Genomic DNA, 12904 nt, shown 5'->3' on the forward strand with positions numbered 1-12904 from the left:
GGCAATCCCTTAATTTTCCATCTAACGCCACAATCACATCAAAATTTAAATTTTTGTGAATACATAACAACTAAACAAAAAACAAAGTTCTCCTTAGCCTGTACTATATTTTGTGTTCAGTGTGCTAATTAGCAAATTATGCAAAGTATGCAAAAACAAGATTAAAATGTGAACATGGTAAACATCATACCTGCTTAAACGCAGAATATGGAACAAAACCTATTCAGGTAGGTTTAGGAACACAACTGTTTGTGTCATTTTAGGCACAAAACTATTTGGGTCAGTTTAGGAACAAAACTACTTTGGTCATTTTAGGCACAAAAAAATGGCAAGACAACAAAAACTGGCTGATCACAGTACACTAGCAGTAGCAACTCTCTGGTTCCCTTCTAGACATGCCCACATTAAAACAATAACAAAAGATGTAGTTTGGTGGCCTGGCAGCTCTGTTGATAGGACATTTGCCCCATGTGCTGAGGCTGTGTGTCCTCTGCGGTGGTGGTGGGTTCGACTCCCGCCTGCAGCCTTTTGCTGCGTATTATTTTCCCACTCTGTTTCCCACTTTCCTGTCATATCTTCAGCTATCCTATATCCTAAAAAAATTAAAGACATAAAAATCCCCAAAGAATATTAAAAATTTGATATTTTGTGATTTTTTTTCATTGCGAAGTTGTGTGGAATCATGGGAGTTGTTGTCTTCATTGTTAAACCATTGCTGATGGACATACTGACATGACTCCTGAAGAAATTATGTTCATGGACAAGGCATGGATCTCATGTTTTCACTTAAGTTATAGTAACTAGTGGCTGGTCGGAAACACATGTAAGTCGTACCTGCTTTTCACTGTTGGAAACATTTGACATAATTTAAAATTTACACGACTGACCAGGATATATAACAGTGGTGTAGCATTTTAGGCATTTCAATATAGATATGTTACATATTCTATCTTTAACATCAACACGTTAACACTGTCACTGTGAGCAAATTAGTATACTAACATTAGCATCTCGGTCAAGGCACCACTGTCTTGGTACAGCCTCAAAGGGCTGAATGCATTGACTGTATTTTTTCATTCTCTTTTTATTAACAAATTAAAGCAATTTTTGCACCCACCCACACAAAATTATATACCAGCTAAGAATTTAACACCAGCCATTAATTGAAGGTCTCAAACTTTTTTCCCCGAGTACAATTCATAGAACACGAATGACAACCAACAGACTAGAGGTGGCTGAATGTTCAATTCAGGTCCATGTCTCTTCTAAATTGCAAATCCTACTGCTGAATTCCACTTCAGTACAGCATAAACAGGGTGTACTACACTGTTACACATACAAATGGGCAAGCTGTACCTACACCAAAAGGGCAGCACAGTGCCGGTGCCTTTGTAAAGGTTTAAATTAGTTCCCTGAATTGCCCTCACAATGAACAGTGACTCAAGGGGAAAGCGTGGTAAAGAAGGGGCCCGAATGAACAAAGCACTGCAACGCATCTGAATGGAGATTGAGGGCTGTAAGGTTTAAGATTTAATGTGCACAACTTAAACTGTTACACATCATCGCACATGCTGTCTAATGTAAAGAGATTGGACCCTGATTGCATCAAGGTATGCGCATGTGTGTATGTGTGTCTTGAATTTCGAGCAGAACTGCAGGTTATTATCAGATGGCATCGCTCCTCCATCTCTGTATAAACACCTTGAATATGACGTACTGGACAGAGACTGAACCGCATAAACAGGCCACAGAAATGCGGTGTGTGATAAAAGTGATTATCACACAGTGTGAGGGACAAAATTGGACTGCATAAACAGACAAAAACACCACCGTTCATACCTCCACGTGCACATGAACGCCACAGTGAAAGCATAAACAGTCGCGCGCGCACACACACACATGCACAATGACCAATGCTGGAGCAAATGAGAAAATGAGACTTCTGATTGAGGTCTGAATCTGATCAGATAAGAACACCTTGCAGCACACTGCACTCATCTTCACACTGTTTTGTCCCCGTATCTCCCTCTGTCTCTCATACACACACACACACAAACACACATGCAATACAGCTGCCGTGTTGTCCATCTTGTTGTTGTATGCAGGGAATCAGAGCAGCAGTTATAATGGCCCTCAGCGGATTCCGAATTATATTTTATTATGCATACACAGGCCGATGAGAAAGAGGCTAAAAGATCAAACTGTCTGCGTGCTGCCAAAACAACAGTTTTAAAACATGCAAGACAAACCATGCTGAGCTGGTGTACGACAGTTAAGAATAAAAACCAATAACTAAGTCCCGAGGAAGTCTGTATTTTATGTGATATTACATTTCAGGATAACTGAACACAAGCACAAAACATTGCCTGTAGGAGCAAAGCTGGTAGTAACAAGAGAAATGTACTAGAAAAAATGGAAGAGAGGCTGAAGGAGTACATTAACATCCATCATTTTATTGGGTCCTTAAAACAAAAGCCATCTTCTCTAAGAGGGAAAAGAACATGTTTCAGCATCTTACATGACATAGCAGAAATTGATGGAGTAGTTAGACCGATTACTGGAAATGTGATTCTCTGCGACAATTCAAAATCAAAAGAAAATTAGTTGCCAACTATTTTGATAATCAATCGTTTCAGACATTTTTCATGAATAAAATGTCAAACATTTGCTGTTTCAAGTTTCTTGGATGTAATAATTTGTTGCTTTTCTTTAGTCTTTTGGTTTTGGACTGCTGGTTCAACAACAGAAGCAATTTGAAGACGTCACTTTGGACCCTAAGAAGTTATTGTTCACACTATTCACACTTTTCTGACATTTTATGGAGTAAATGATTAAGTGTGAAAATAATCGTCAGATTCATGGATAATGAAAACAATTCTTAAGCCATGCTGACACTACAGGACTTGGCCTGATTTTCCACTCGCCAACAGGTTTTGAAGATCGCTGAAAAAAACACTCACATCAGAGGCAAATGGGTGCATGCTCCTGTGAGCGAGAACTGTTTTGTGTAAACTGTTCAAAGACGCGATCTGGAGCTCACCTCACAGACACCTAATATCTGGTCATGTTGGGGACAACTTGGAGAGGCATGCAGGAAAGAGGAAGGTGGAGAGGAGGTCAAAGGGAGAGACAGAGAAGAAAAGACAGAGGAGGACCAGAGCAGCAGCCACAAAAGCCCAAATATAGACAAAAAATAGTAAAAGTAATTATATAGTGTGCAAAGCACAACAACTTCAAGATTGCAGATTACATGACATACAGTTGCGTAGTGTGTACGGTACAGCGATTAGTATGACTAAGACATTGGTTGCAGCCTTACTGTCAATAGCAGTCTCTAAGAGTGACGTCCAAAAGACACTGTCTCTTTTTTAACCCGAGAGTTAAGAATAATCACACTTTATTTCATTGTACTGACATATACACACTATCTACACACAAACACAGACAACACGCGGAGGAACAAAAGATGCACTCAGTGTGACAGGCAGCGGTTAAATACAGTCCTTATCTACACACGGGGAGCATCACACACAAAAAGCGCACACACGCACACACAGAGCAGCTGTGATCGATACCAAGCCATTTCTGTAATGGTGGTGTAGTTAAAAAGAAATTAAGAGAATTATTATCTGTCTCAGGCCTCGGCCGCAGGCCTCCAGGCAACATGGTTGGATCCATTAGTGAGGGGCTTCACTGCACCCAAACGCACACAGACACACATATACACACATTTTGGGGACACATGTATAAGCTGCCTGGCAGACACCCCGAAAGAAAGGAGAGAAATAGGCATATTTAAAGACGGCAATTCACTGACGATTTAATGTGATGGTGTTTTTAATAGTTTTTAAGTTATCGATTTTTTGCTCCCTCTTATATCTTTTTCTTATCCTCCATCTTTTCTTTATCTACAACTGACTACAGGTCTGCAATAAAGCTAAACAGTTTTATTACGCCATGAGTTAAACAGAAGGAAAATCAAACTGGCGAAGGGACAAAACAAACAGGGAACTAGGAGGAAGGTATTACAGAAGCTCGAAACAACACCGTTTCTGCTGCTCCTCATTCAAATGCAGACTGGAGGCTCACTGGTTAAGTGTTGAGAGGCACGAAGAACAATAGAAAAAGTACAATCCAGCTACTGGAGCTTGAAATACCTGTTCGCTCAATGCTGCTTGCATCAGCACAGTATGGATATGCATTTTAAATGTACATCATTCATTCAGTTTCTGGCTTTTTTTCTTGTTTTTACCTGTCATTTTTTAACAGATGTGTGTATATACTCATGATAAGCTTCAGAGTGCTTAATGATACATGGGTAGGCGTATTTGCATGCATGTGTGTGTGTATAAGAGGTGATTAGTGATCACTAAAGGGTTTTTCATTAGTCTTTCCCTGGGCACTCAACAACAAAGGCATAAATTACCTCCAGCAGATTACCCACTAATCTCCACCAATGCTCTCTCCCTCATCCACATTAATATCCCTGCCTTTATGATCCCCTCTCCTCTGTGCGACCTAATCAAACAATCAGTGTTACATTTGGCAGCCTTCTCCCCATTTCCTCGAGGTCTCCTTGTCTACACCTTAAATACCTTCACCTCAATCTCTCCTTTGCTTCATTTTAAACAAATCCAAGTGCAGTCCCTACACCAATCATTACAGTCGACACCGTGAATAATAATGACTTCATTTAAACTCTCTAAACAGTAGGCAGCAACCTGCTGACAAGGCGGCTCACACAGGTCAGCGGCAGGTTTTTACCACCCACCTAACAACTGCTGCTGAGAGTCGGAAGCTGGTGAATTCTGGCGGCGCAGTCTCAAAAGTTTAGTGGAAAATTATACAAGCAGTTTCCAACAATTTAGTAACAAGGCTGAGAGTCTACAGCCAAGTGCCTCTGTTGGTATGCTAGTATTTGCTAATTAGCACTTAACACAGAGTACAGCTGAGTCTGACGGAAATATTGTTCCAGGTATTTGGTAGTCTTGCTTAGCAATTTGTCAGAGTTGAAGAAAGGTCTGTCTCTACACATTATTTCCATACATTATCAGCTGCTATAAGTGAAATAACACTATAGCTTGTTTGGACTTCTTTAGAGGCACAAAGCCCAGGATCCAGGGACAGTGCCGCTGCAAAACAGCATTGAGGAGGAAGTTGGTGGTTCTGGTGGAACATTAGCACATAGGAGAGGTCAGCCCGGGCATTAAAATGACTAAATCCTCGCAAAAGAAAGGGTAACAGCTGCGAGCTAGTGTTGCCATTTTCAGCATGTAGGTGGCTAGCTCGGAGGTTGTTATTGTTGTTTCCCAAAGTAACGTGGAGTTTGAAAATGGTATCACACAGAAGATTGGCCAATACTGGTGTTTACAAGGCCGATAAACAAAATATGTCATCAAACTAGGGCTCCAAATTTTCTGCATTTTTCTTTAGTTCATGCAAATTTTTTTCTCATTTTTTATATAATTTTAAGTTTATATTTCCTTATTCAAATGCTTCCACCAGACAAAACAATGTCAGATGATGTGCAAATAATGACTATATGTCTTGACTATCGATTAATAAGCAATCAACAGCATTTTTAATTGGTTAAATTCTTAACAGGGATTATTACATTAATGATTAATCCCTACTTCAGACACATCTGCAGGCAGCCTTGTCAGAGTGGCTGCTGTGGAACGATGTTAGTGCTCCTCCTTCTGAGTTTTTGTAAATGGTGTACTATACTTTTCATGCATCCTGCTTTAAACGTTTGCCTTAATTTTCCAAGTCGCCATCTGCTTTTCTAAATGTTAACACATTTCTGCTGTCACCTTAAATGGCACCAAATATAATAAAAAATGTTACTGGCTAATATGTATTATGTTATAATGTATGGAATCATGCAGGTTTACAATATTGCTTCTGACAGACTGTACCTCCTTTCTGTATACTGTGCAGCAAAAAAATATGCTAACTGAGATAACCATGTAACCATGTATATGATATTTTAACATGCATGGAATAATGGAATTATACAGGACTTTTCTTTCTTTTGATATCAACCATCCACCATCCTGCTCTCTAAATATCAGTATTGGCAAATAAAATAAACATCAGTTGTCCACTAGGGCTGGGTATCATTTTAAAAAAATTATAATACCAGTACCCTTAAAATGATACTGATACCAACAGAGTACTTCATTCAATACTGTTCTTTTCCATTTCCATACTTTTAGATATTTTGGTGGCATCTCAGCACCCTGAACCAGCCCCAAACCCCCTCAAATACACTGTGCTCAGCATCACCACCACCAACCACCATATGTAGCTGCAAGGTTTAGTTACAGTAGTGAGCCAATCATTTAATCCAACATGCATTAAATCCATGGATTGGCTGCGAGCAACATCATACAACAAAATACTCATTTTTTTAATAGGTCTGGGTACAAAAGGTATAGAATGTAATTCTTAATATAGGTCAAATTTGTGGACTGATCAACCAACCAACCAGTACTCACTGCCACTGCTAAAGCCATGCCAACAGCACTATACTATAAAGCACCATACTATAAAAGGATTATATGTGTGAAATAAGAACTTTGGTAACTTGCACAAGGACATTTCAGCACAGCAGATGCTTTGCCAACTGAGCTGGGGTCCTCCAGCTGAAGGATGGTCTCTGTAACCACTAGACAGCCTTGGTGATTTTGTTCAAATAAATGCTCTGGTCTCTGTACATTCAGAAAAACTTGGCAGCATTTCTGCCTGCTGTGACTTTCTGTCTTCATCTGCTGTCTGACTGAATAACTGAGCTGACTAACCAACAGTCTGACTGTCTGAGTACCTGCTGAAGTCGACCTTGGCCAGCAGCTCTCGTCTTTTCCTGTTCTCCCTTTCCTTCATCTCCTGCTCCACCTCATCTGACAGGATGTCTTCGTAGGGCAGGTCATCGAGGTCAACATCGCCTGGCATGATAAACCTGGAAAATGGGGAGGAAATAACACACACTGTTGCTAAAATGCAGAATGAGCTTCAGGTTGATTGAGAAGCTGTCAAAAATGGTCATTTATAGACCACGCAAGTGCAAAGATTGCGTTGGCGTATGCTCATGCTTTCATGCGTGCCCCCACCTGCCCCCATCCTCCCTGTTTCCTATGGCTATGAGGGCCTCGAGGTCGGTTCCCTTCAGGCCGTACTGCAGCAGCTCCTTGGCAGCGTCAACGTTCTCTGGGACGCGCTCCACGCACTCGTGCAGCACCCATGAGCGCTTGCAGATCTTGCTCTGGGTGGGATGCAGGGAATGGAAGGAGGGGGAATGAGTTCAGGAGAAACGATGGGATAAAATGAGATACAGAATTAGGAGGGATGGGTGTGAAAATTTGCTACAAATTGGTAAAAATGATGCGTGAAATAGAGTAAGGGGGCTGTGCTGCTCTTAAGAGTGCGCTGTACCCCTACTCGCACACACACACATACTGTATGTTTCTTACCAGACGACTAATATACTGTGATAAACACACGAAAACTGATACAATTCTTCATCTCTCTCTCATCTTAACCATCTCTCCTCCTCCTCTCCTCAATTCCTCACATCTATTTCTCCTTTTTCTTCTATCGCTTACCAGATAATCTTGTATTGAGGCAATGCTGACGGTACTCTTCCTCCACTGTCTCTGGTAGACAAGGTCAGAATCCAGATTATACGCATGGGCAAGAGACAACGCTTCGCCATACTCTTCATTATCAATCTGTGGGATAAACAAACATGCAAACAATAAACACAGTATGAGGATATTATTGATATATACAATGCATGTTTTTCTTACAATGTGGACAGCACTAAAACCAATGCATAGGATTAGAAGAGACAAGCAGATGAGCATTTACTTTACGTGATTCAGACAAGTGACAGGAACAGTCCATTTGGTGAGAAGACTGTCCAGGAATTGAGCAAACACAACTCTAATTAAGAAACATTTAATTTTCTGGTGCAAAATTAAGGTTGGATACAAAAAAGAAAAACAGTTTGAATCATTTTATATGCTGTGAGGTACTTCTTTATGTTTTTTTAATATCCAATTATCGTCCCAAGGGTATATTACTGATTCAATCTCCATGCATTATGTTACTAAACAGAATTAAATGAATAAAACGCACTAAATGAATTCAAAGCACACAGTATTTAAAGCAAATATCTAGGCAGAAAAATAACACATAGGAGAGAAGTCCATGGCCCAATTTTCTATCACACTGAAGGACAAAGAAGCCAAGGCTTTGAATAAACCTGTGCGCAAGCTATGGTACTTCCGAAACCCTGAGTACGCACACTGAATACTCAAATACTGAATAGGAACAGCTCTAACATGCAGATTTCAATCTGTGAAGCAGTGTGCAATGTGACACACTGTGGACTGGGTCTGCTACTGTGGGATAAGGAGAATGGCTGAAGGGGAATGAAATATTTGGGGATATTTGAAGAAAGGAAATCAAATGGACAGAAGGAGAAACCCCACTGGAGGAATCAGGAGCCGGATATTGGGACTTAATATCACACACAGTACCAGTACTACCTTACCAAAGTAATAAAAATCCTTAAAGTCTACAGTCACATTGGAAACTGTTCATGCTCACAATGACAATGTTGAATAACATGATGATTTTTAGCAGGAATCTCTTCACCACCATCTTCACCACCTGAGGTTAGTACCAAACTTCAATGCCAATCAAATTGCTTTGATACTACCAAGTATCGAAAAATGCTGCGTCTTTAATTAACAAATCTCGATACATAAGAAGTAAATCTCGTCAGCGTCAGTGAGCCATTAAGCATGCATTACCAATACTAATAATGCTGGTGAAAGGCTGACATAAATGTCATAGAGGCGTGCAGGAAAAACACTACATTGCACCAAGAGCCAGGTATCATTGTTTTGTTTTGTTTTTTTTCTGAACCACAGCTTCTTCCTTTAAAGTGAGTAATTCTACCAAAATGTGTTTCTGGTGATATAGTGTCCCAATTTGTTTGGAGTATAATTTAAACAGGCCCTTCTTACAAAAACACAAAGCTGAGATGGTGAACATGATACACCTTCACTTGCTTAACACATGTATTGAGGAGAGCAGGCTTAACTTCAGCAAGTTAGCATTGTCATTGCAAGCATGCCAGCATTTAGCTCAAATCACAGCTGTGTTTAAGTACAGCCTCACAGAGCCACAGACTCTTGACTTGATTAGGACTCTATGTGAAGCTACATTGCAATTGAGTTGCATTGCATACAGCCCTCTGCAACACACTTGTCTGAAATGAGATGACAGCGTCAAACTACCATTGACACAGTTTCATTTCAACCAAATTCAACTGATTTCAACTTATGGCTTATCACCAAAATGAAAAAAAAAACACTTAAAATAGAAGATGACACCAGAAGACAGAAATTATCCTCAGACTTGACTTGATCAACGCAAAGTTTGCTTACATTACAGTCAGCTGGTGAAAAAGGTCACTACTGGCTTAGTTAACATTAACGTGGTGGTTGAACAATTTGCTAACATTTGTTGTCTGTTTTGGTAGCTAATCTAAAATCTGCTGCTGCTATTGCAATCTATACTTAGAAAGTTAGGCTTTTACATTACTCCTTGGAGATTATTTTATGACCCGAAGAATAAAAAAGCAATACAAGAAATCCAAATTGATATTATCCAGCTGGAAAGATACTAAATAAGAACACAGTTGCAAATGTAGTTACAGTAACACTTCCTACGTAATCTAGCAAGAAAACAACACAATAGCAGAAAAAATACCAATCTACCAATATAATTTTAGTGAAATAAACATGTTGCCTGCTGACTTTGATCATTTTTGCATTGCTCTGTATAACTACCAAGTTCTATGGAAATTATGTTTCATGCAGTTTGCAACCTGCAACCATTTGCATGAACATTTCACCATGTAAAGCCAGCCTTAGTCTCGTTACCACATATTTCTCTATGGTAGCAGTAGCTGTTGTTGATGTCATTATTATTATTAAATTGGCCTGGCTTGGATGTCAACACATAAGGATGCTAAAAGAGGTTTTGTGTCTTATCAATGTCTCACAAAATTATTTGATTTAACAGCGTGACCCCGCAGTTTATGCAGGCCCACTCAATGTGTGTGAAAGTACATGTGTGCAAACACGCTGACAGACACCCAGCGTATCCATCTCTTTCTGTGTGTAGGAGTACAAAGCAACACATTAGCCAGACTGCAGTTCCTCGAGGGCAATGAGAACCCCACACATTTAAACCTCACGTAGGAGGACATCAAAAACTGCTTCCTTCTCTCTCTGGATTCAGCTAATAAAACTGTTAGCAGCTCTGCCAGCGTGCTACTCACACAGGCAGGGTTACACTACCAAACACATCATCAAACTTCTGAACACATGAAGGGGCTGACTTGAGGAAATAACCCAGAATCACTTGATCTGGTCTGTTCACAGTCGATCAGACTACAAATCTCACATGATGTGACGCTCTGAGGAGGGATCAGGTCATTCTGATTTCTGTGTAGCGTGGAAATGTCAAACTGTACAAATATAACACAAGCAATAAAGCCAATATGTATGCATACACTGACATACATACACATGAGGACAATACAGTGTCTCTATTGTCTTCACTCACACGCCCACATGTGGTACATGTGAATGAAGAAAAAAAAAAAAAAAAGCAGCCGCAGCAGCTGGAGAAGTGCCGCGGGTACCAAGTGTTACAAAGAGATAATAATGATATATTACTTTGTAACTCTCCACTGTTAGGATTGATGGTGATGACTAATGGCATCTAATGATGATGACAATGATGAAGAAGGAAGTAGATGATGGGTCATAAAAATGACTGATGAACCGTGCTCAAACTTGGGGCCGTCGAGAGCCGATACTGTGCTTTATGATAGAGCATGTTGTTGTCTTTGCTGCAATTTGTAGCGGGTAGCAACAACAGCCATATTTCTAATGCAGCAATTAGCATTTCAGAGAAACCCCTGGGACTGAGAAATAGCCTTAAAGCAGGCTGAACATCTTGCTTGGTTTTCATTTCTCCTCAACGGCACTCTGGAGCCGATCCAACAAAACAATAGCACTTCACTGAGCTGGCACAGGATTTATTTAGTCAGAAACCAATTTTGCAGATCAGCCTGTTATAATTCAGTCAGTGACCAAACGGATTCATGTGACGTCCATCAGTTGCTGCTAAATTAGGTGGCAGAAAGAAATGAAGAGTTTCATGGTAAATGTGATATCCACTATTGAAGACAACTGCTCTTAAAAATGATTACTGGTATTACAGAGAGGCACTGACTCGTGTATCAGTTTGAGTATGATAAAAGCCTCACAAAAGGAGTGGTATAATTAGGAATGGAGTATCTTTGAAATATTAAATAGGTAATATCAATTTCTTTGCCAAAATGAATATTATAACACAGTGTGAGGCACAGAACTGCACATCATCTCTGGAATTGTTGTTTATATTGCTGAGCTGAAAGAACATTCAAATCCACACATGAAGGCACTGCAGCATGAACACTGACGAAAGCTTTTCTCACCTAAGCACATAAGAGTTTTGTTGTGTGTGTGTGCCACAATGAATAAGTAAACAGAAACAGAAATGTGACTCTTCATTTTTCGACTATTATGGATATGCCATCTCATTCTGGGGATGCCTACTGGTTTTAACACACTACAACAGCAACCTGAAGTGTCAAATAAAAATGTTCCTGTCAGGACAGGTCACACCAATTATGTAAATGTTATGAAATATGAATACTGTGATGTGACTCCTCCACAGAGCCACTGAGCACCTCAGCAACCAACCAACTGGCTATTCATCCAAACATAAAAGACAAATGGTAGCAGCTCTGTGAGGCTGTACTTAGGCACAGTGTGCTGGTTAGCATGCTGCTAACATTCGCTAATTAGCACTCAGCACAAAGTACATTCCCATCAGCTGAGGCTGATGTCTCAGCTGATGTCATTAGCTTTGCAGGTATTCAGTACTGGACTGGGACAAAGAAAAACAGCCCTGGGATTTTTGGCCCAGACCGTCCCCCCCACAGTTGATCGAACAACACCCAGTTCATCCTTGCAGCCCTTCATGCTTGCTGTACTATGCCCCCAAAACCCCTACAAAGCTGAAGCTGATCTGGACCTTCCTAGATCCCTGAGGGAAACTCTTGGGAGAAAGAGAGAGTGAAATTTGTTGGATAAAACATAAAAACATAACACAAAATACAATACAATATTTTTTTGATAATTTAGCAATGTTTTGACATGGCTGCCTCCTTCAGGGTACTGACTACGACAATAATCAAATTATCTCCAGTCAGGCCAGAAGCCAGGTTTGTGAATTTAATTGGTTTGCAGTCTGTAAAGATTTTTATTGTCTTTCAAACTGTACAATGAAGTTGTAGGAGACAATATTGCCAATAATTAAGTTTTTAATTCCTTGCCTTTGTTTACTTACTTTAAAGCCCAGCTTTTGGACTGATTTAATGGTGATAAATAACTACAAAATAAAATGAAAAAAAAAAAAAAAACTGAAAAGACTCATGCTTTTGCATCATGGCTACAAGTATGTGACTATCTTCTTCCACACCTGTACTTTTTCATGGTTAGGTTATACTGTTGCTTTTTGCACAGTAGAAGATGTATCTTGGTTGCCTAGCAACTTTCATTGTTTCTGTGAGTAAAGCTTCACAAGTGGACTTGATTTCCAATTTTCCAACATTAAAATGCAAATAATTTTTTAATGAGACTCAATTAAAAAATAAAGTAGGACAGACCAGAGATGGCTGGAACACTTTTTGTCTCAGCACCTATAGTAATTGAATTTTTGTTAAAGTTCTTAAATTTTAAAACAAAGTAACTTTACCTACTAGAAGTAGCAG

General features: G+C 39.8%; 1 protein-coding gene across 2 annotated transcripts in view; it reads right to left on the reverse strand.

Moving 5' to 3' along the window:
- Window positions 1-12904, reverse strand: part of nbas (NBAS subunit of NRZ tethering complex) — a 224197-nt gene that overhangs the window by 178903 nt on the left and 32390 nt on the right. For both annotated transcript variants that reach the window (XM_084736747.1, XM_084736746.1), the window contains exons 16-18: window positions 7605-7730; window positions 7113-7264; window positions 6827-6961 (exon numbers count right to left, since the gene is read on the reverse strand). In XM_084736747.1, the coding sequence (XP_084592873.1) occupies window positions 6827-6961; window positions 7113-7264; window positions 7605-7730 (413 nt within the window). The remainder of the gene's footprint in view (window positions 1-6826; window positions 6962-7112; window positions 7265-7604; window positions 7731-12904) is intronic.

The sequence above is a fragment of the Lutjanus erythropterus genome, chromosome 15 (genome assembly GCF_056507025.1).
Source record: "Lutjanus erythropterus isolate fLutEry1 chromosome 15, fLutEry1.hap2, whole genome shotgun sequence".
NCBI lineage: Eukaryota > Metazoa > Chordata > Actinopteri > Lutjaniformes > Lutjanidae > Lutjanus > Lutjanus erythropterus.